At 39.5% G+C, this 24,874-nt stretch overlaps 1 protein-coding gene across 3 annotated transcripts in view; it reads right to left on the bottom strand.

The window, feature by feature from the left end:
• Positions 1-16,183: 16,183 nt before the first annotated feature.
• IDE (insulin degrading enzyme) overlaps positions 16,184-24,874 on the bottom strand; it is a 51,869-nt gene continuing 43,178 nt past the window's right edge. For all 3 annotated transcript variants that reach the window (XM_054276636.1, XM_054276637.1, XM_054276635.1), the window contains exons 21-25: positions 24,027-24,299; positions 22,082-22,143; positions 20,631-20,703; positions 18,891-18,958; positions 16,184-17,727 (exon numbers count right to left, since the gene is read on the bottom strand). In XM_054276636.1, the coding sequence (XP_054132611.1) occupies positions 17,632-17,727; positions 18,891-18,958; positions 20,631-20,703; positions 22,082-22,143; positions 24,027-24,299 (572 nt within the window). In that variant the 3' untranslated portion in view covers positions 16,184-17,631. The remainder of the gene's footprint in view (positions 17,728-18,890; positions 18,959-20,630; positions 20,704-22,081; positions 22,144-24,026; positions 24,300-24,874) is intronic.

The raw sequence follows: 24,874 nt of genomic DNA on the forward strand, positions 1-24,874 counted from the left end.
TCAAACAAGACCACAGTGCAGGAGGAAAGTCCTGCTTATCCAATATGTTTGTACTTCAGGTTCAGGGGCTTTGTGTATTTTATTTTATTAATCCAAGACAGATGTTGGTTAAGTATAGATAAAATATTACAATAACTGCCTCTGGATCCAGAGCACTGCACTACCTCTGTGGAATGCAAGATACATGATGAAAGGCATTTGCGGTAGGGTGGATGTGTGTAGGAATAAAAACAGAAGAAAATGCCATTTTGACATACAGAATCTGAGACTTAGAACCAATTCCTTTAGCATGAAGCTATGAAAGGCTAGTGGGATTTCTTGTAACCAAAGACAAGAGCAATTCTTTTGGAATTGCTGAGAGGAGCATAGAAAATTGGTGGTGACCTATAAAAACATTTCAGTTTGAATTTTATTAAACAAAGATTTTAGGTTTTAATTTTTTTTTGGTGCCTTTTAAATGCAAAACAGTTGTTACTGTGTTCTTGTGTTGGTTTCTTTTGAAAAAGCAAATGGCATCTTCTAACAGCAGGATTCTCTACCCCAGCAAATTTTAAATTTCAAGGTACTGTGAAAAAGAAAGTGCTTTCCACTTAGCATAAATTCTGTACTGGGGAATATAACTGACCTTCCCCCATTACCAAGCCCCAAGTGTGTCCTACTGCAGACACAGAATTGTGCTATGGATTTATGCTACACAGCACCTTACTTATAATTAGGCTGCTTTTCCCATCTCATTTCAAAGATTAATTAAAATGCAGATAAAATTAAAGAGTAAATTCACAAGTGATTTCCAAAGTATGGCTGCTTCCATTTCTTTTTTCAGCTTTAGATCCTTTTTTAACACAGATTTTTTATTTTCCTTTCTAAAGGGGCACAAAAGTGCTAAGACTCATTACATCCATTTATTATATTTTTTTTGAAGTACAGGTACAACATTTACATAGGGGTACTGTATGCCAAATGACAGAAAACTTATGTGTATTTCCTGAGCCTTGAGGCCAGAAGCTCTCTGGCTAGAGTCAGAGCAAGTGACCATAGATAGTCTATAACATTCCTCAGCATTTCAGTTCTCACTGAGCTAAATGACACACACTGTGTGTTGAAATCCCTTTATGTAACACTGAAGAGTAGAATTATTAGCAGCCCACAGAAATATTTTGCCCTAATCTACAGATTAGGACCAAGAAAAACTAAACCAGCTTTACTAGTAGCATCTGGGGAAACATTTCAGTGCTCATTCCAGCAGCAGATGATGGAAGTTGCCCCACATGTCTGGGAAATAAATAATTTTGTCTCTTCAAAAATCTGAGCAGCACGGGGCATGAGTCTTGAGTCCATGCCTTGCAAGGATCATGTGGCTTGTTGTGCTGAACTCTCTGTGCCTTGGTCTTTTCAACCATGTACCAAGATGGGAATAAACCTCTGCCTTGCAGATAATGGAACTACAGAATATTCTTAGAAAAGGAAACAAGAGTGCCAAAGCCTCCCAAAACTCTGTGAGGTGCATATAGTAACTCATGTTACTGGCTTCTTATTTCAAAATGATGACCCAGTCCTTTTTTATTGCATCTGGCATTCAGATGTTACATAAGGAACTATTTGCAAACCTCCAGCTGACAAGCAGAAGGTGTCTTTCATGGTTATCTTCTTTTTCCTTGTTACCACATTAATTAACTCCCATAAACCTCCCTTAGACCGTCTCATTATTGAGGAGTACATCCATTTATGGCATCCACATATGAAGAGCTGAAGAAAGTAATAAAAAAATCATGCTGTATAATAAGCTGGACACCTTCAAAAGCCTGTTAGACTGTCAGATTTAGGAACCTCATTACAGGGTAATCAGCTGCATCTGGATAGTCCTCACGAGCAAATTAACAAAGCTTTTTAAAAAGTAGTGCTTACGATGAATTCATCCCTTTTGGCAGCTGCATAATCATCATCTGGGAAGTAATGTAATCCTTTCCTTGCACCTTGTGAATGGCATCCACTGAGCCAATGTTAAAACACATTGGCAGACCAATGAACAAGACCAGGAGAAATGGAGGATTTCTGCATCAGCCATGATGTGCAGCTTGGAGGGTGATTTTTAGTTTTGGGTTGGTGCTTTTCTGTTTTTAAAACAACAAGGCTTTTCATATTGCACACCCCAGGAGAGGCACAAAAGGCATAAGCAGGCTGAATTGATCAGCATGTGGCAGTTCTGCTCCAGTCAAAAAGCAAATAAATATGCTGAAATGTAACAAGGGTAAGTCAAATATACACCACAATTACCTGGCTCATGGTAGGCAGACTCCAGAAGTGTATTTTTGCATTGTAACATGTCTTGTATTCTAAAAGCAAATTCTTTTCTTATGATTGCATTTTTGAGATGTAATTAGACGGCTTCAAAATATGCTTTTTTTTTCTGTAACAACCCTTTTTTGAAAGTCGAGTATCTTTTTTTGCTAATTGACTTATGGAGGAACAGAATAGTATTGCCATCAAAATACAGTAACAACACTTGATGTACAGTAACAACACTAGTATTGCCATCAAAATACAGTAACAACACTTGATAGGTAAGGAAGCAGAGGGAGAGACTATACAATGAAATTAAATTCTAATACTTATTGACAGGTGAATTTGGTGCTGTCTTGAGTACTGCATTTACGTCTTTAAAAATCTATTTGCATTTTAAAAAATTAACACTTAATCAATATTAAATAAACCACGACCCCCATGCTCACACACACACACAAACCCTGCCTTTTTGTTCAAAACTGATGCCAAACCAAAAGTGAGACCCAGAATGGGAGCCAGGTACCTTGGCCATGCTGCCCTTACAATTCTGCTCTCTTCACCTTTTTGGGTCCCACTGGCTGGAGGGAGCAGCACTGCTGCACAGCAGGAGCTTGGGAAGAACCACTTGGGACAAAATCTGCAGGTGACTCAAGTGTACGAGGTGATTGCTACAGGCAGGACTGCAGGGCCACTTCTAGCTGCACAATCTGGTTTTTCAGTCCCAGAAGTTCTACAAAGTCCCTCTTCCATCTACAGAAACAAAGCAACCACCTGTCAACATAAGCTCTCAATCACAGAGGGCTGGGATTCCTCCAGCACCTCTGACAAATCTATCACAGCTGGATGTTGTTGCAGATAAAATTTCAGCAGGTTTAAGGTGCAGTTACACAGCTCAGGAATGATGTCTCCTGGACAAGCAGATGCACAAACAGTAATTGTGACTGTATGAGCCATGGATGGATATGCCACCTGATGCTTCAAATCCTACTGCACCTTGCCCATTGCTACTTTCCACATGATTGCTGGATGCTGTTGGGAATCTTTGGGGTGAGACTGTGATGCTCCAGCCTTTGGGCTCAGTTTCCTGGCCAGGAAGCAGCTGCAGTGCCCAGCAGTGCCCCTGTCCTGCAGCCAGACTGCCCAGCACTCAGAGGCACCAAGGGCAAGGGAGCCATGGCTGTACTGGGAGAGCAGAACTGAAATGCAAACAGCTGAGCTGGTTGGTGCTTGCTTTGAATGGGGCTAGGACTGATCTGACCTATGGAACAAACTTCATGTTTAAAAAATCCTCTAGTGGTGCATTATAAGGCTCTGACACCAATGCAGACAGACAACAGTACAACTTTACAGAAGCCAGGTTGTCCTCAGAGTGTGCAGAGTAACAAAAGATAGAAATGAGAGCGTTGTGGCAGAATTCTGGGACTGTAACAACTGCTTGGAAAAAAGAGATTCAGATTTCATCTAATGTCTAGAACAAGATTATCCCTCCTTATCACAGCAATGTAAGCCTAGAGCAGATGCTGGAATTCAGAATTCTGCACCAGCTGAAAGCAGATCCAGGTCCCCAGCAGGTAAAATGCTGGACTTGCCAGTACTGTTTTCTTTTTCTGGCTTCTGCTGCTCCTGCCAGTAGCTGCAGTAGTGCTGGAAAGTTTTTTGAAAAGGTCAGAGATAAAGATAGTTGGATATGGATTTGCAATCCTGAACACATGCGGTATCTGAGAAGATGATCTGATCTCATATTCTGGTTCAGTCCGTTTATAGTTAATCTCCCCATTTTCCAACTGTGTAGGAATTGTACATTTTGGCTAATCCTCATATGCCTCTGGTGGTTGGAGTTTTTTCCATTGACAGCAGTTCATCAGTACAGCTAAACAAAATCACTGTAAGCTGTCAAACAGAAGACAAATGAGAGCTTAGAAAATAGAATACTCGCTGAACTGAGACAACACTTCAGCGCCGACAATGGTGATGGCAGGGGAGAGAGACTATCCAGTTATAATTGCCAATTTAGCAACAGCTGAGCCTGTACTTATCTGCATTAGTACTTCTGCTAAATTCATGATGTTTTTGTCCTGCGCTAAGCCGTGACGTTAGCAGACACAATGCAAATGCAGTGTGCCAGGGATAACTCCTCTCTCAAAAGCAGCAGGATGTTGTTAGTCTGAGGACTAACTCCTAAGGGAAGGGCTTTTTTTTTCCCTTATGTGGGCACCTGCTGTTGAGCTGAGCTTTTTTCAATCTGCTTGCAAGCCTCAAGGTGATGAGCATGCACTATTTTCTTCAGATACTTGTTCTAGCCTTCACCTTTCTCTGTAAGCCCAAAATATGAATTCATTGGTTTAAACTTGCATTTCAGCTGCTATTTGTCTCAGTAACAGCTTTGTTCAGATTGTACCTCATAAATCCAGCATTCTGTTTCATCATGAAGGGGGTGCCACCAAACACTTGTGGCTTATTCTACCAAGGATAGGTGATTTGTGGGAGGTAATTACTGTTTAGCCTCTTGATATGCTCTCTAACCAAATGGTGCTTCAAATTAATGAAGTGTTAAAAGGATATATTAAAATATCCTATATAAAATATAGGATATATTTTATATATAAAATATAAAAATATAAAAGCCCATTTCTCAGAAATGAATTTTGCTCCAATGCACCAATGGGCAGATGAGTGGAGTAGCAAAACATGTGCCTGCCCTTTTAAATGAAGAATGGCATCTCAGGGAAATTTATATGGCAGCAATCATCCTCATAATTAAAAATAGTCATCAGCTGTAATATTAGGTGCATTGATGATGTGAGTATACGACATGGCAAACCTAAATCAGAATGAGAATACAAAATCCTGAAATTAAAATTCAACTGTTCAAGAATACGAGACAGCAAAAAGCAGAGTAAGAAACAAATCTTTCCACCTTTCCTGTACAGGCATCCATATCCTGCTGCAAAATTGTCTATTTTGGGACAGGAACCTTCTAACAGTCTTCTAACCCCCATGACATATAGGAGAAAATGTGTCCTTTCTCCAAGCTGGCAGTTATTTTAGTCCCATAAATAGCTTGCTGTAAATCATGCCACAGAACAATAAAATTGCAGGGATGAGACAAAAATTAGCTATATGATACAGAAAAGCAGAGAAATTTGTCTTCAGCTGAAATTTGAAATGTTGCAAACCTATGCAGCGCATCCTAAGAGGCTTTGACAGGCCTCTCATCAGCTCAGCAGTAATTTCCTTTCCTACCATGTACTCTGTAAGTCATGGCTGCAGGCCCTTCCTGTTTCAGTATGGGGAGCACGTTTGGTTTGCAGGGTGGATATGAGGCAAAGCATGTGAAAGGGTCACTGTGGTCTGAACAATGCCTGTGGTCTGAAGCATTAATATTTGATGCAGCTTTGACCAAATGACTGCACTGGAGCTCGCGTGGTGGGTGGGGGGCAGGGGCTGGCAGCACAGTCTGTCAAAGGCTGACTCAGGCAGCTGCCTAGTCCAGCTTCAAAAGCAGCTGTTTGTGTACAGATTTCACTCTCATATTGCAAAGTCATACAAATCTGTGCCATAATCGTGCCCAGGATTGCAAATAGGGCTGTACATTCATGGCTAATGCTGTTACTCATGGAACTGCTACTGGAAAATTTTAGGAGACTTCAGATTTACACGGTTGAATTTAAAAGTGAATGAAGAAAGATGCTGGAACAACAGATTCATCTACTCCTTTCATACTGCGTGTAACACCATATTACCTCCCATAAATCTGCAAGGGCAGGGGCATGGTTTAAGCTGAGCCAGGGTACTGATGGTTGGTACTGTCCTTCCTAGCGGGAGCTCTTTGAGTTGTCCATTGTCAGGTCCTGGCTGAGGCCCAGTAATGTGAGGTGGGTGGCTGGAAAGGAGGGTGCAGACACACACATACAGCATGAGACTGATGCAGTCACTCATGAAACCACCCTTCAGACTCACCCCTTCTCACCATTTCCTTTGCTGCCAGATTTAGATTATTTGTTACAGCTCTGTGAGTGTGAATCTGACCTGTTTGCCATGACAGGCTGTAGCAGAGAAGGTCAGAACACAGCTGAGCAAGGGAGCTTGAGTTTTCTCTGTCTTGCTCTTTAAGATGCAAGTAACATCACTTCAGACTTGCATCTGGGTAGTCAGCAGGGATAAGTGCAGGTCTAAGGCCATTCATGCTGACAAATCTCTGACTCATCTCTCCTCTCTACTGGGGTGATACACTTGGCCTATTACTGAGGCCTTTGAAATAAAAATGGACAAGAGGAAAGACAAAAGGGAATTTAACAAAATGTCATAATTAATTTAACAACATTTTAAATCACCAACTGCAGTGTTATTCAATTTTGGTGAATGGGAAATTAAATAAATGCATTTTTTTTCAAATCTCAAAGAGCTGAAAGCTCAAAAGTTTAGATCAATCTTCAGAGAGGTATATTTCTAATGGACAGGATTTCTCTCAAGCCAAGAACATTCATTATCTCTGCAATGTTCTTTTCAAGCTTACAGCTCTGGAGAGTGCAATTTATTCATCTGTCAGATTTTATGCACTTCTTGCCAGGGTATCATTTATATATTATTTCTCCAAATCAGAAAAATTATTTTTAGAAAGGGAGAGCAAGCAGAATAAAGACTTTAAATACAAATCAGCTGATTCAGAGTCCCTTCTCCATTTTCTATCTCGTTCAACCACATTGCCTTGTATTTACCCTTAAGTTAAAACCAGTCAGATGAGCTTTTTCTCTCTGTGACAGAATTACAGAAAACAGGATAAGCAGTTTATCCTTGTGCAAACAAGCAGATGTATTAGCGAGTCACCACAGCAGGTGCAGCCCAGGGACGCTCACACCCAGCAGAAAAGTCTGACCCAGGGGAAAAGGAAGGTGTTGCTGCATGGCAAAGCACAGAGGAAGGAGCCTGTAGCTCTGTAATTCTGTTCTTTGCTCACTGTGCAAAGTGTGCAGGCAGTGAGATGCTGCTGCCAGTTTCTGTTCTGGTGCTGTCCTAAGGCTCGTCCTGCTGCCCTTCCCTCAGTGCTCGTGTGCCTGCACTCCGCCTGTGCATCCTCACAGCTCCCCCTTGGGAAGTGTGGAGCCAACAGGAGCCTGTTACACAGACCTTGGGAAGGCAGATGTGCAGGATCTGCAAGCTGCACATCTGCAATCATACCCTTGATTCCATTCAAGGGTATGTCAGCCTTAAGTTACAGAGCTCTGCAAGATGTTTCCATGTCCTCCTCCTCTACTTCCACCTGACACAGGAATGCTGCTATCACCACATTCCTTAAATAAGGAATTACCATGTTTCCAATTGCTAAGAGTCATACTGAGCTTTAAACACCGTGATCTGTGGCCTCAGTGAGCAACTATGGAAGAGTTCTTCTGGCATAGTTTGGACACTTTATGGGAAATGGTGGCGGATCTCTGACAGTCTTACAGTTTGAAGCAGGGAATTGAAAACTAGATGGTAGGGGGGAATTCAGATTGACTGAGGTGGTGTGCTTTATGAATTGAGGACGAGTATGAGGAATCTTCCAAACAACCTGAAAATCTGAATGTTGGAGCTGCTTAGGTGGGATTGGATGAAACTGAACTGCAATTTCCCAAGGGTTTAGGTTTTTTTAAGGGCCACATTAAGAGAAGAGATGGACCTTGGCAACTTACCACCACCTGCAGTGCTGTATGGCTGGACCTGAAAGCAAAAAGGCTGTTCTCCACAGCTCTTGGTGACTTCCCTGCTTATCCTATCCTATTCCAAGGCAAAAGATAAAACGTGGCTTTAGCAACACGGAGCGAGCCGTCACTGAGAGAAGCGCATGAGAGCTGGCGGGCATTGATCTGTGACAGAGAGCCGGGAGCTGCAGGAGGCTGTGGGGGGATGTTGATCACACATGGGCTGAAGGAGGCAGGTGACAAATGGCTGAGGAGATGAGGACTGAGTCTGGCCGGAGGAGAAGGACGTGGATGGGAGACGGGGAGGGGATGGTCGGGAGGAGAAGACAGTGGGTCTGTCACCGTGCGAGGCAGGAGCGAGTCCGTGCCTCAGCCCCTCGCTGCCCCTTATCGCCCGGCCCTTATCGCCCGGGCACACGCGTCCTGCACGTGACGGGCCCGCGCGTGCCCCGCCAGATAACGCGCCTGGTGTCACCGGGTGCCACGGGACGAAAGCTGTCCCGCACTGACCCTTCTCCCTCGCTGGAACACCTGGCAATTGCACCTCCCAGTCTGTGCTACGAGCACGCTACCGTCAAGGCCCCATTATGCCAAGCGCCGGGACAGACCAGAGCCATTCTCTGTTTCCCTCAGCCGCCTGTGCGCCACTGTCCCTCAAACCTGCTCCGTGGGCAAAACCGCTGTTGTCTCCATGCGTGTCCCTGCAGTGCCAGCAGCTGTCGCAGTGCCCAGCACAGCCTCCTGGGCAGGGTCAGCTCTGCCCTCAGAGAAGGGCGCGGGGCAGAGCGGCGGCCGCGCTCGGCGCTGCCCCACACGGCCCCGGTACCTCACGGGCACCCGCAGCCCTCAGGGGCTGGGGCGGCGACAAACGGAGCCGCCGGCGTGAGGGGAAGGCAGAGCCGGGGCAGCCCCGGCCCGGAAACCCTTGGGAAGGCCGGGAGCGAGGGGCACGGGCAGCGCGAGCGGGGATAGGGAGTCACACCGTCCTGCTCCTTAGAAAACACACACCGGGACCAATTCTGCGATTCAAAATGATTTATTTTCTCTGATTAAGCATTCAAAGTTCCGTTTGGGTTTTTATCTGCAGAATCGTACAAACACGATTTTCGTCTGTGGAACGAGGGAAATAATTTTCATGCATAACGGTGAGATGCACAACTCTTCACATTGTTACAGGGAAGAACAGCAAACCTTGTATGTATAGCACCAAGAAGAATTTTAATTACAGTGTGAAAGAAAGGTACCACAAAAGCTTCTTGTTTCATGGTATATCATTTAGGCTGACGATTTTACTCTGAAGTATATGCTGTTTTCCAAGCAAAGAAAATTAAGCTTCTCATTAAAAAATTAAAATATACCTGTTTAAAAACTTTACACTTTCTAAAAATTAAGATATTAGATTTTACTTATTTTCTTGCATAGCATATTTTGAACTTTGAAACAGATAAGAAAATCTAACAAAAGAAAAAACCCAACCCCAAAAAATTAATTCTTTCTTTCCTAGTCTTCCCTTACCCTAGCCTGGTCAAACAGCAGGAACTAATTATTGAATATGTACAACTACAGCATGAACTTGCACATTCTCTGAAAATTTAAGCCTACAGTCCTGCTCCTTTATTTATTACTATAAAAATGGCACTAAAGAGTTCAAAATGTACTATCCAATAAGTCACTTCTACTTGACTTTCAAAAATATTTTGGGAAGTGCCAGCTCTAAAGACTCAACAAGTGACCCCAAAATTCTTACTTCAGGTCTTTCACTCTCTTGCATCACCATAAATAAAACATCCAGTTCTGCTGCTCATTTCAAAGATGAAGAACTAGATGTGACAAGCAATTTCAAATACTTATGCACATCCATTACCTGCAGGCACAGGTAACTAGTTGGAAATAGCTCTAATTAATGCACTATAAATACTGCAGAAGAGGAGATATATTAAACTTCCTTTTTGACAAGAAAAAGGTAGTAACATGTGACATTAAATCGAGCCAAAGGAAAGACCTGTTGAGTAAGGAGATGTGATTTGATGGAGTTGCTGCTCAAGAACAGAACTTTACACTTGCCCAAAGCATCCAAGATTGCCAGGGGCCAGTAAAGGCAGGATCACTCTCCTCTCCTGAGAGCTTTGGCCATTCTCACTTTCAGGACCAGGAAGGAACATCACAAACAGTGCCGAGCTGCTGTGGCTCTCATTACAGCTCCCCAAACTGGGCACTCTCTCCTGCAATGCCAGAGCACCAGGACTGTGCATGGCATTGCCAGGACATTTCTGGTATGGCTGCTGGGGGCACCTCAGCATGTTCAGTGCACCAGAAATTACCACCAGCCTAAGTATAATAATTTATTAACTGTGCTATCCCTTATAGTCTTATTTATTACACACATAAATTGACACTTGGCTTTGATTTTGAGCTGCAGTCCATTTTCTGAACAATTGCTTCTGCTGAGCTGTTGGTCAACCAGATCTATTAAATCTTTCCACACAGTTTTGAGAAGGTATATTATTTACTTCAGCTTAAGAAAAAGTGCCAGATTCATTACACTACAGATGCATACTTCACAAAAGTAGACAGACATTATTGTTTTGCTTGCATGATGTATGGTGGCTGCAGGGAATTAGCAAGGCAGCTCCTCTGGCATCTTGGTAACATCTGTCACAGATCTCTGTGACACCATTGCCAAATTAAAGCTCAGTCCAACAACCTGTGAAAATGCGGGACTCTGATTATTTGTATCCAAGAATGAATGTATCTATCTACATAGATACTTGTGTAATATTTCTATCTTGTAGGTGGATTCCACATTAAAACAAAAACGTCAGTGTTGCAAGACTTCCAGGACTGTTAGCCATTCAAAAACTGTTTAAGATTATTTAAAATGACTAGCCAAGAGTGTAAGCCAAACCCATTTTTAAGATATACAGATTTCATAATCTAGGGCTATCGATAGACCACAAGGCAACACATTTACTCCAGCTGTCAGGCCAGCTTAAGGATTTAGTTATCAATTATCTCAACTGCCTTTATTTTTTTGGTGTCTGGTTGGGTAGAAAATGTGGAGCTAATAAAGTCAATGAGAAATTCTGGTAATTTTATTCTGTTGCTTTCTAAGAAACTTAGGACTATTTAGACATTACAAACTGTCCTGAAATGAAGGTCTTGTCTTCACTCTAAATTACTCAATTCAACATTTAAAAAAAGCCTAACACATACTATTATTAGCTGTACAGCACCACAGTTGTGCATTGGTAGTTCACACAGTAACACAACCCCTTTTCCCAAGAATTTATAATTTTTACACAATGACATGACAGACAGACATGGTTATCAGACAAGAAGTGCAAAATGGCATGCAACTCATATGCATTATCTTCCATTTCAACATCATTTTTATGAAGTGGCTCACAGTGTGGGCTGGCAGCCCAGCTCACACTTACATTTTGTATACATTGAGCTTAATACAAACTTTTGCATTTTCACATTCATAGCATCTTTAAACTAACAATTACTGACATTTAAACTCAAGTGGACAATCCAAACTACAAGCATTCTTTATATATGCATTCTTCAAGTTACACAGAGCCTACAAGCCATTCCACTCTTAAATATTCTACTCTTCCTGCTTCCAGGGAAAGGCTGCATAAGGTACATTTTTCTTAGCTTATTCACAGCAATAGAATCATGTTGTGCATACATCAGCAGATGTCTCCTGCTGCAGTTGAGTAGCACCTGCTTTCAAATTATTTCTGCAATCGTTTCACTTGCTTAAACCTCCCACTTTGCTGAGCTCCAGCAGCAGCCCAGGGTGGCTCTCCAGGCTTGGACATACTGTGGGTGCCAGCTTTGTTCAACTTCATGGATAAAACTTCCCAGGGTTAGAAGACAAACTCTAATCACAGAAAAAATATCCAAGGGCACATGCATGGTGCCTGCACACAGTGTGTGCCAGTGCTAAAGGGACACCAGTGACACTTTGGGCTGGTGTGACGATGGCAGTGACTGCTCACCTCACCTTGGCAGGGAGATGTCACACAAGGTGAGGTGAGCAGCAGCCATCTCTGCCTTTGAAGGTGACACACAGAGTGGCAGAACTAAACAATCAGCTTGTGGAGATGACAGATCCAGTTATACATACAGATTCCTGTCTTCCTAAAGTACATTTGTCACTATTACTTTCTCTTCCTACAATCTTATCTGGAAATAATCTGTGAACAGAATTATTTGCATAGATTTTTTTCAGACTCTTGAAATTCCCCCTTTAACAGGTATGTGCCAGTGCATGATATGGGTATCTCCCAGTCAAAACAAATAACTTCACTTGTACTAGTGGGTTTTAAGAAATTGGTTGTTAAAAACACTTCTATGCCTCAGGTCCTGCAGAACTGTGAGCAGGCTGAAAGTTACTGTAATGCCAATGGGATAAAGGGAGGAGGTGCTTTTGGCAGCTGACTGACTCCAGAGCACTGATGGGCACTAAGCCTGTGAATGTCCCTGGCTTTCACCTACATCTACAAATAATTGTTTGGGTTAAAACCTGTCCTGCTAAACTTACTTGATTCCAAAGCCAGCTGGAATGTTTTAAAAAAGACTATTTTTGAGTACTATTACTGTGAAATGTTTATGTATTTCTGTGTTTTAAACTAGTTCCAACATTGCCTTGTCAAGTGCACCACCTTTAGTAATACTCAGAAAATTTCTAAGATCTCTGTACACTAAAAGGCATCACACCTAAAATTTACATCTTCAAAGGGCTGCCTTTTCACTGACATTTGCACACCCAGGTTTTCTACATTCAATACCCCATAATACCATTTTTGCACATGCTCTGAAATGACTCAGCCTTAGCCATGTAAAATGCACTAACTAGTATTGGTCTCCCACATCTGCCTGGAACTCACAAACAGCTCTTCTTCCTTCTCTGCCATCACAGGAGTCCATCCTTTACAACAGACTTCATATTAAACACATGCTCTTCGATACACAACACAGTGGTTAGCTGAAGTTACCAAAGCATCACCCTCATTTCCATTTTCTATTAGCTTCTTCCCTAGCCTGTTCTTCCCACTCTCCAGGTTACTAACAGAGGACTGCCTCACTCCCCTGTGTGGAACCTGAGCTGATTCTGTAAGTGTTCCCCACCAGAGCAGATGTGTGTTTGAGCCCACACAAACCACAGGACACCCAGTTCTGGGTATGGGTGGGGGAGAGGGCTGGAAAGGGTCCTGAGTTCCAGCTGCTGTCCCAGTAAAATTTTACATGTCTTTGGTAGTCACTGCAGAAGTACCATAATTCCTTGCTTCCCTTTCTGAAAAGGAAGCTGAGCAGACAGTGAAAATCTGTAATGGAAATCTGATGTAGAAGGAAGCACATCTAACACCCAGTAAAGTGTGGCAAATCCCCAGAAAGATGTAGGATTTAAACTTGGATGCCTCTCTCTGGAGTTTCCCAAAGGCTAAGCCTGGCCACTCCTTGCACTTGGAGCAATCCCATCCATTGCATCTTCCCCCACCCATTGCACAGTCAAGGGATTTAATTGGCAATTTTGCACTGCACCACTAAAGACAACAAATGCAACAAATGCTCATCAATGTGATGTCTACATCCTTTAATGCTGCACTGGGCCTTAGAAATGTTAATTTAGAAAGCCATAAATATTTTTCTTAAATTCTCTTTAGATGTTAGTTCAAGTAAGTTGATTTAATTGTGACAATCTCCTGGGCCTTAGGCCTTATACACTTTGCTCCTTTGAACTGCAATTCAAATTTCACCCACTATTACCATTATATTCCACCCACAACACATACTGTAACTTTTATTCTTTGAATGGTAAATAGGAATGTTTCAAATAAAAGCCTTTCAGCAGAATCTATGTTAAGTCAGACTTCTTATAAAATTCCAAGGTACAAAAGGGGCCTGACTTTCTGATCTCTTCTGGCTTTAAAATACCCAGAGGTGCCTTGTACTAGCATCAATATTTAAAACTGACTTGCAAACCACATATTTCAGAGTTGGATTTGAATATCACGTTAGGTATGAGCTCAAGCAAAGGCCCCAGTGTCACTGTGGATGACCATGTCAGCTCAATGGTCACCTACTGAAAGAACATGGGAAAAATGTACAAAAAGGTAAAAGATAATGGTTTTTCACTTTACAGCAGACCTACAGTAAAAGCACACTAACCAGTTAAGCAGACAAGAAAAGGTAAAATTCTGCTGATCCTGTTTTAAAACAAGAGCTAGGTAATAATAAATGAAGTTAAAAAGGTGTGTAACACTTTTCCAGATGCTAAGATTACACTGTGGAATGTGTTATCAATAAGGGCTGCTCACATCCAAGCACTTAAATAATCTGAACAAGCTCAAGCATTCTTTTATGGCTAATACTATTAGTTAAAGTAGATTTGGATAACTTGATTGTTTAAAAGACAGTAAAGTCAGTAAGTCAAGATTTGCACCAACCTCTAACAACTGGGAGTGGACAAAGCCCTGGTGGTGGGACAAGTAATTTTCCAGGTGGGCTGTTGGAATTTCTTTCTCCCCTGAGAGTACCAGACACTCTTCCCAGTGCCAAGGACAAAACCTGTCTCTCTTAATGCTGCTCACTGCCATGTGTTACTTCAAGGAGTCGCCTCAGACTTGTATCTTTGTGCTGCCAGAACTGACATTATTCACTATTTTATCACACACTCCTCACCTTCTGAAATGTGGGCTTTTGGTGTGCATAGAACAAAGGAAATGACCAGGCAAAGTAATTTCTCCAAAGCAACACTGAAGCTGCACTAGGTAAGATTCAGTCTGGCTGCAGCCAGGCCCTAAATTTACAGTTTCAGGTTAAATAATTAAAATTCTGTCTTGTGCAAATATTTCTACCTTTATATTACTAAGTTTTTCATACACTTAGAGGGCAACAAGGTGGATCTACCTAAGAGGTGTGGGATGCCATGTGGGGAAGTTTTCTGAAACTCCCCAAGAAGTGCCTGGGAGCATTTTTGCAGCAATGCTATTTGGCCTAAACTAGTCCAGCAGGACAGCAGAAAATCCCATTTAATGTCTAATAAAAAACATGCACAGACTGATAGATGTAACATTACCAGTATGCAAAAATTAAAATGAAACAAATTAAGAACTCCAAACATTAAATTCAGATTGTTTATTGTAAACAGAATAACTCTAGCACTCTGTCATACTGGCTGTGTCACATGCACCCAAATTCCACATCAACTGCTTAAAATAGCACTTGCAAAAATTACAGTTATGTAATAATAATTTATGTTTTCTTACATAAACTAATTAACAAGCACTAAAATTGAATTACAGTGTATTCTAGGTAGTTCTTTATTGCTTGTAGACACTGCAGCTTTGGATCCATTAAAATGAACCCATTAGTATGCCTGAGTTTATCAAAATTTACTGCTATATCAAACTCAGAAACTGTAAAATGCTGGAGAACACTTAAAAGCAATTAAGAGTTGTTGGAAAACTCCATGGGTTTCCACATCCAGTCACAGAACTTTGAGGGTATACGTTTTTTCCTCTGGAAAACATGATTTGTTAGCTTGTGTTAGATACACTACTATTCCAATTTATTTATATAATCTGTTAAGAGTTGATAATACTTCCATGAATATATATATATTTATTTTTACACACAATAGGAGCCACTTCATTATATTCACCATAAGAGTGGTATGTTTAAATACTAAATCCCAAAATATATATTTTTATAATATGTTGTCAAAACTTTTAATATATATAATACAAATACTTTTACTAAAGGAAAACTATAAACAAAAGTGAAATGCAAGAGGGCAAAAAGCCTCATGAGAAGGATCCATGAAAAATGTGAGCAGAGACATCTTTACTGGTTTTGTTTAGACTGTATTTATTTTTTTTTTCTTCATCAGGCTAAAAAAGATGCTAGTGGCCTTCCTTGGCAACAGGTTACATCACAAACTCTCACCAAATTTATTAAAAAATTACTGAAACATGTACCATTAACCTTTGAAACAACTTTTAAATGCACCATATTTATTCAATTAGAAGAGACTCTCAAACCCAACTTAAGGCCCTTTCCCTGTCAAGCATTCACTTAATCTGGCCTCAAGCCAGTGTAAGAACCAACAGTGATTCATTCACAGAACAGCCCCACTGACTACACCAGGATTCTGATGTTTGACACACATGCCCATCCCATCAGGGCATTACCTGCAGGCTCTTTTAGCAGATTATACACCTTCAGAGCTTTACATACTCTCTCCTGTCCCAGTAAGTGCCCTCTCTTTTATGTATTACACAGGTAGGAGAACTTCCTGCTCCTTGCCTTTTCCTATTTGGGTGCTGTCCCAAGCACCAGACCATTCTGCAGAAGTCAGTAAAGTTGGTGAGACACCTTATATTGTTTTACCATTTTACTACATTATGGAATATATATATCTATCTATATATATAAACATCATTTCAGCATAGTTCTTGATCCTTCTGAGTTCTGCCTTCTTCCCAGAAGCAGGAGCAAACCCTTTGTGATGTAACCTGAAGCACAGGCTGTGCTGTAGCACTGCTACCCCAGCACTGCACTGTCCCAAACACCTTCCTGAAGGACAAGAAGGACCCAGACAAGAATCAAAATAATGATGTATCTGACTCATCAGAGAGCCCCTATTTGACATGCACCTGATCTTGAGTAAAGAACTGGTGTGTGTTTAAAGTTATTTGCACTAATCAGTGCTTTGCTGGACTGAGACCCAACATAACAGGTGAGGCAAAACAGACTGAGTTCTCCATCAGCACATATTCAACTGAAAACAAAAAATTACACCAAAGAAAGTATTTGATATACCAAATGGACAGTTCACAGTAATGCTAGAAAACTGAACAGGATGTTGACGGTATCAAGAGACTGGGACAACACTTTTGGTAACAAAAATAATATGCACTAATAAAGTGTTTCCAGCATTTTACTAGTTTTAATATAAAATGTCCCCAAATTTGTATAGAAAGATTAAAATCATGCCCTTATCTTCAATTATTCTCATTAAGACAATTCTCTCACCTATTACTGTGTTGTCAAATTTCCTTTCTTCCAGCCCCACTGGTCTTCATAAAACTTAAATAGAAAATATGTTGGTTGCATTAAGGATCAATTAAAAAAGTATCATTCAACACGTCACTTCAAAAAAATGTGAAAGTCTCTATTTTTAAGAAAAATTGTTGACCCCATCCCAAAAAGGACTTACTAATCTCACCCCCTCCAAATCCCAATAAGATAATTATTGGGATACTGAACGGTGTTTTTCAGGAGTAACAAGCACATTTCAAGCAACTTCGTTTGCTCTGGAGGGTTATTTCATCAAAATGAAATTCTGAAGGGATATGTTATTTTAAAAATATACTGCATCTACAAGTTTTTTATTAATTATTATTGTTGTTTCAGTTGATTTTGGTTTTTAACAGGTTGTCTGTAATATAAATGACACATGACCACAACTGATTTTTATATACCCTCTATCCCTAACACACAGCTAATGTCAAATGAACCAAGGAGGAATTTGGGACTTTCATAATGAACAGAACCATTTATCCCAATGATCTTTAATAATTTTGTTCATCACAAAGTCCCCTGAAACCATGTCAGTACTGATCATCTGCATTTCTTCATCCATTGAGGTTCTTCACAGTTTTGCAGCCATGAAATTGATATGCGGTTTCACCAGTGGGAAGAGTGGCAGACTGCGCTTGAATTCTGTCATATTTTCAATCACACTTGGCTGCAAAAAAGTGCATGCAAGAAAAAGTCTGCTCAGTATCTTCAATCAGAAAAGTGGCAAATTCCTTTGTGGCTTTTCATTTCAACTGTTGCTACAGCTACATATAAATATACCTGCCTTGCTCTTTTCTACAATATTAGTGATTCATACTTCATTATTACAGGAACCTCCAAAATACAATGTTATTTCTTATTGAACAACCAGTTTGATATTTACATCATTCAAACAGCTATACTGCAGTAACTGCACTGCTAACATCATCAGACTCTCCCATAAATGCAGAGCTGATCTTTTCATTTTCATTCTACTTCAGAGCACCCCACCTGTCCTTTGAACATCAGACTGAGATCCTAACCACAACAGCTATTCTGTGCACTATTATTTTTAGATGTAGTAACAAAGTAAGCTTCTAATATTTCAGTCATAATGGCTAATGTATCCTCACACAGAAATTTCTGCTCATGGCAATTATTTCACCTGACAGGTGAAATAATGTTCTTCTGATGAAGAACACAGACCTACCACACTGTGAAAAGTTAATCATCTGTTGGTACAAACACTGCCATCCTTCAAGAAAAGTCACTGAAGGTCCAATGAGGGCCCAGTGCTGTCCTGTCCAGAAATCTGTAATACTTGTATGAATAGAATTTACCAAGTTGTTTCCTCCACAAATAAACACATGGACAGGAATGTGCTTTAGTATTTTAAGCTTTAAGAAAATGACCAAGTAGTTGGTTTTGCTGTTGCTCTGGGGTTGGTGGGTTGTTTGGGTTTTTTACACAAAGATGATAAATTTGTTGATGCGTACGCTTGTCTATCTTGACACCTGATTTATCTGATCACATACAATCAGTATTTTCAGACAGTCATCTGTATTTTATCCACAGTGCAGATAACCAGTGCAGTTTACTACTGCTATTAGCTTTTGTTTCAGAGGACTAAAAAGAATCAAGGAAAAAGGACAAATTGATAAAAAGAGAAATCAGCAAAATCCCTGTTGTTAGTAAGGACAAAAATGCAGGTAGAAAAGAGCTAAAACGTCAGGCCCATGACAGCAGCAATTTCCAGAGGTCTGTTTCTCCCTATAAACTTGTACTTAATGATACAAAACCTCTAGATTAAAATGCAGGCTAGGATTTTTTTTGTGTGTTGTTTCTTTTTACCTGTGGTAGTGGTGGTGCTGGTGCCAGGTTCACGTCATTTTGGCATGGAAATTCTCCTACAACAGGACCTATTTAACATCAGAGAAATTAATTTGGGACCATCATTTAATGACTATCTTTTACAAAACTGATTAACTCTTTCTCTTATAAGACAGGTATCTAAATAAAGCATCTTTATTTAAATATTTAAAATAAAAAATTTTAAATATTTAAATTTGAAGTATCACTAAATAAGTTTTTGTAAACATTTTGCTTTTATATTACAAGTCTGTCTTTAGAAATACAGATATTAATCCATTATTTTATCTGAAAACATGAGCTGAGGCAGGGGCTTTTATTCCTTTTACTTATACATAAAGAAAATTTAGAAATAAAAACTGCTCATCTGTTGATCAATCAACACTTAAAATTGCTTCTCAGTACAAATGATGAGCACAGTAGCAAATGCCAGCGGTACATACAAGAGCAGTGCAAGAACAGCACATCATTTGATAAGGATGTGCCTACAGAAGTGTAGAGGTTTCTCCAGGCACCAAAAATCTGGACAGAAACCCCAAGTATTCCCTGCCTATACCCATGCATGTCCAACTCCAATTACCCCAAAACTTATTTTTGTATTTCTAATATTTTTTTTTCCATAGCATAAGAGAGGCCAAATGCCAGATTAAAAGATTTAGGACTGGGAAGCTGTTTTAGGACTTGTTACAATTTCTGTAAGCAATCACTTGTCAGGTTGTCTTGCAAGCTCACCCTTGTCTTGGGAAGATACCATTCCAAGCAAGTAATACCCAATCTGGCAATACAATTACTACACTTTAAGCAGTCTTCTCTAGATAGGAAAAGTTGTAGAACTATTTGTATGTAGCAATTTCCAGTCATGAGAACTGGAAAGGTGCTTTGAAGCAAGTCTTCCTTACTCAGCTGCAAAGCCACATTTTTACACTACCATAAAAATCAGTCCTGAGGCAGAAGAGAGTTTTTATGACATGCACCCAGTATGAGCTTCTCTCTGTACCACACACCAGCTTTTAATGTTTTTGACTTTGCAAATAAATGTTTGTTGGAATTCAAGTCCAGTATAAAATGGTGAAAGATGTACAAGCAAAGCCTTAGAAGTTTTTCCTCTCAGTTTATTCCTATTAACCAGAAACACTTCTTGCCTTTTCCTTCTTGAATTCTAAAATGGAACAATACAGTTTAGATTGCACAACTGATCTATATTACTTCAAAATAAAACTCAAATAAAAGTTGACCTTCTTAAGTTTTAATAAAATGTTTGCTATTCCCAGAGGTTTTGTTTTTTGTTTGTTTTCCCCTTTGAGGGTGTTCAAATACTATCATGGGCATTCATTGCTAGTTTGGCAAAAAATGCCCACACTGGACTGGTAAGTGCACATTCTAATTTTGGGCTGGTTGGAGGTTTTGCTCCCCTGTAGGACTGTTACAAAGTTTAATGTTTGTTTGAAAATATCTTGTTGAAAGCGGAAGCGGTATTTTAGGATATATTGTTTTATTATCAATATACTTCAGAATATTGATAAGTTGAAAAACTTGTCTAAAAAATCCATGTACCATGTGAAGTACACCTAGGATAAAACCCACCTTCTTCCTCTGAAAGGTGTATTATCTCCAAAGGTGAGTTTTTCTTACAGTGCATTTGTATGATGTAACATGGCTATCTCTAACTATCACTTGCTGGAACAGGAACTGATTAAATATTGTATTCAGCACAATACTTACAGGAATCCATTTCCCTTGCAAGGACATGTACTGATACCTTGTGTCTTCTGGGAGCATCTATTGCCAACAGCACCTACAGTAAAAAACATCAAGTCCTTCAGGTTTAGGAAGTATTCCTTAGACATTATAAAATAGCAAAAAGAATTAAAGAGCTTATATTTTAATTTAAACCTTAAAATGGGGGATGAATTTTGAGATGTGCCTTCAACTATTATTAAAAGTCATCCATATAGTACTCCTGAATTATTTTACAATCAAGTTAGCAATTCATGTACTGCTTGGAACTCAGAAAAACTGTAAGTAACAGAAATACAGCCATTAATTATCATAGTATCAGGAATGCAACCTAAAATCTCTGCAGAACTTTCAATCCCTTAGCAGCCTCCTGGAAGCACATCACCCTGAACACTCATTAAATTCAGCTGGACTATCCAATCTAGCCTGTTATTTCTGCTCTGGAATGCTGGATAATCACATATTGAGCATTGGTGTAAGCAAAACAGTATAGATTCCTACAAACCCAGAATATGCATACTCATTCAAAAATTCTCATTTATTAAACACCAGGTACTGAAATTCCATTTACTAACTTTGCATTTGCTGCACAACTTCATGTATGCTATAGCACTATTAAAAAAAATTAAAAGTAAACAACCCCCTCTGCCCAAGAGAGGAAAAAAGAAGACAGACACACACATGCTCATGCTTCTTCACAGGCAGAAATTTTTCCATCCAAGAATGAATTCTGAAGACATTAAGTTGATCTAATTTTCCAGAGAACTCCCTGAGCTACCAGTACTTCATAAGTAATAAAACTCCATGAGCACTTTGTAATATAGTGAAATACCATCATCTATTACACATTAAAAAACAGACAGAATGATGCCCAAGTTTTTTTTATACTGGTGGGGGGTGACACAGACAGGACAGGGACATGTCAATGATTTGAATCATTTACATTATCCATCTGAGTTAAAATGTACATTTACTGCATCATTATGCTGTTCCTTTGCTCTGCCTAACCATTAGAGGAACAAAAACCCCTACTGATTTTACAGTGAACAAAGCTTCAAAAATATCTGTTTCATTCACAATTCATTCCCATAAAATAAGCTGAATCACTGATTGGTTGAAGAAAAAGATAAAAGAACAAATGTGCAATTTTGGCCAGGCTTGGTCACAGAGCAGCACATTTTATATCCACAAAGGAAAGATAAATGAAACAAGAATAAGAGCCAGCAAGGAAAAAACCACAACAAAATCCTATCATTCTGTGCAATTTTTACAGTTGCTATTAAACTAAGTAATATTCAGGAAATAAAAGACACCAGCATCCATTTTACCACCTCCCTAAAACAGGTGTCAGTATATCCCTTCAGAGCATGCCCAAATAAGATTCAGTTGTACTCCATCTCACTCTCAGTAACATTTTAGCTGCATGACTAACTTACCTTGTAGAACTGTATAATGTCATCCTTGGTCAGGGTCTTTAGATAAGCCACTTCAATGTTATCTGCACAACAACAGCACAAATTAGAGTAAGTCTGCAGATCACAGCTGGTTATTAGCACACTGCTTATACAAAGTATACTTCTTTCAAATTCAGATGCTGCAACTGACTGCAAATGAAAAGCTTCTCATTGCTATCTTTCAAGTTAATAATTGCTTCACTAAAAGTGTCAGTAGGACCTTGGCAGAAAATTGTACTTCAATGAGTCTACTTGATTTGACTTACTAAAAAATGCAAGTTTGAAGAATTGCACTCTGGGCTATTCAGTAGCTAAAATAGATATGCCTGCTCTTGTATATGATCTTCAAATCAGCTACACATTTCTAATGCAGGTTATAGATGGCTTTTTTTCAGAGTTAGGAAACAGGATGGTAGGACACACTTTTACAGGAATGGTGCCTACATATCCCTTAAGAAGCAGTCCCACCTTTAAGATATCCAGGGACAATATGTTTCAGTTGCTACATTCCTTGATATTAATTAGACTGTCATGGACTAATCACCTAATATCACTGCTGCTTAAGCAGGAAGGTCTCCTGTAGGTGTGCTTGCCTTTCTTAGGATTAGCAAGAAGATCAAGGAAGAAACACATGCAAAAGAACAGAGAGTGAACAAGCCTGTAATGCAGGCTCCAAGCAATATGAAGTTCTATATGGAAGAAATAAAAAAAATCAACAATACAGTTTGGAAAACTAGGTAAGATTTGGGGGAAAACAGTAAAAGCAGTAATATTAAAAATGCACAAACAAAAAAATCCTTTCACTGCTTAAGGCTGGAATATGAATTTCTGATTTTGACAATTCTAGTAATATTAAAATAATTAATGACATAAAATTACTAGTGGGCAGAGGGGAATTAAAGATACAAAAGTCAAGGGAAATAATAAGAAGAAATTAAGTATCAAAAATTTGGCTACACTTAGCAGAAATTCCAAAGAGATATTATTGATCCAATTATGGTATAATCAGAAACACTTAATGCTGAAAAACCCCACACTATTTCATCAGACACAAAAAAAATACTTGAAGTGATAAGTTTCAATTCCACTTCTTATGCTCAGGCATGAAACTTTTCAGTAGCTCTTATTCTCTCTACACACCAAACTAGATGACAAGTCAAAACTCTTCATTATTAATCAGCTCAGTGAGTCATCATGAAGCAAAAAGACTGTATTTGCTATCATGGAAAACCAATATGGTACACATAATGCAGAAGAGAAGCCACAGAATACAGAATGAGTTTTATGGAGGAAGCATATTATGCATGAAGACAGAAAATTAGAGCTGTGAATAAGAGTCGAGACATGAAGCTGTCAGGAAAAACTGATCTGTACATAAAATGATTTTTTTTTAATGTCAGAAACTGTATTACTAATGTGTCTAACTGTATTAGCAATGTATATCAGTTTTTTTAAATTTAAAATACATTTTTAAAGTATTTAACCAAATACAACTTAAATATTGTGTAGGACCACACAGTAAATAAATGTCAGTCCATTTCCAGTAATAATAGTAGAAGCTGGATCCCATTTGGTCTCCTACAAACCCATAACCTTCAAAGCACCACAGATGAAAAAAACCAAAAAAAATTAGTGTTTCTTCAAATCCACTCCAAGCTGAGACAGACTGCATGTTAGTTAAGATACTTGCTGCTGCCTCTGTCAGCACTCCCTCAAAACAACTGCAGGATACAAAGAGAAATAGGGTACATATAAATGTGTGTACTGTCAGGCATGCCAGTGTGTTTCTGACTGCATCACAGGGAAACAGACAGTACATTATGTACAGGCTGTGTAAAAGTTGTTCCCAAATGAATATGACACTCAACAGTCACAAATGCAGCCAAACTAGAGCATTCAGTTTTAAAGGAATTACCATTTGTCTTACCTCTGTCAAAGTTGTACTGCTGGGAAATGATTTCTCCCCAGTATTTAGCACATTCTGCAGACAGCTTCTTTGGTTTGTCTAGGCGACGGATTGCTAAAGCTTGGATGTGTTTTTGGAAGGCCTCTTCTGTCATGTCTTCTATGCATTTCTCCATAGTCTTTAAGAATGCTTCAACTCTGCTCTCTAAATAGTGTGGTGGCTTTTCAGATTGGATAATAAATCGCAGTCCTTGGATGCCATTTGCCCGACGTGGGCCACTGAACACAATGTAACCTTGGCAAAACAAGAACAGCCACAAATGAAAAGAAATCCTTTGTCACAGCATTGAATTTGCCAAATGCAGCATGCTTGGCAAGAAGGCAATTTTATGCTAACTTAATTCTGTATTATAAATAAAATAATGTAGGTTTTCAAAATGTGACACTGTATTTTTTTAGAACATTTTTATTTCACTGAGGTCAATATCAATTTAGGGGAGGGGCAAGGAGGAGATGAGGCACACTAAGACAAAACAAAAGAAATTCTGTCAGCAGGATTGGGTTACCAGAAATGAAGCTGTACTCTAGTGCTTCATTAGACTCAATATTAGAAACTTACTATTTTTTCATAACATCCAATCTGGATTCTCTTTGCTGTAATGTAAGATCACTACTTCCCATTTTAGGAGTTAGATAAAGTATTTTTCCCTTCCTTTTTGTTGCATGATTTTCTAATCTGAACAACTAATCCTCTCTTCAGTCTTCCTCTACCCTTTTAATAGCAAGTCTATCACGTAACAGTCTTTTAAAGGCTGTTTTATAGTTTTCTTATGGTTTCCTGATGCTCATGTCAAAGCTGGTGACAGTATT

This window comes from Melozone crissalis, unplaced genomic scaffold, assembly GCF_028551555.1.
Source record: "Melozone crissalis strain CALT ecotype California unplaced genomic scaffold, PUWL_Pcris_2 ptg000019l_1, whole genome shotgun sequence".
Taxonomy (NCBI): Eukaryota; Metazoa; Chordata; class Aves; order Passeriformes; family Passerellidae; genus Melozone; species Melozone crissalis.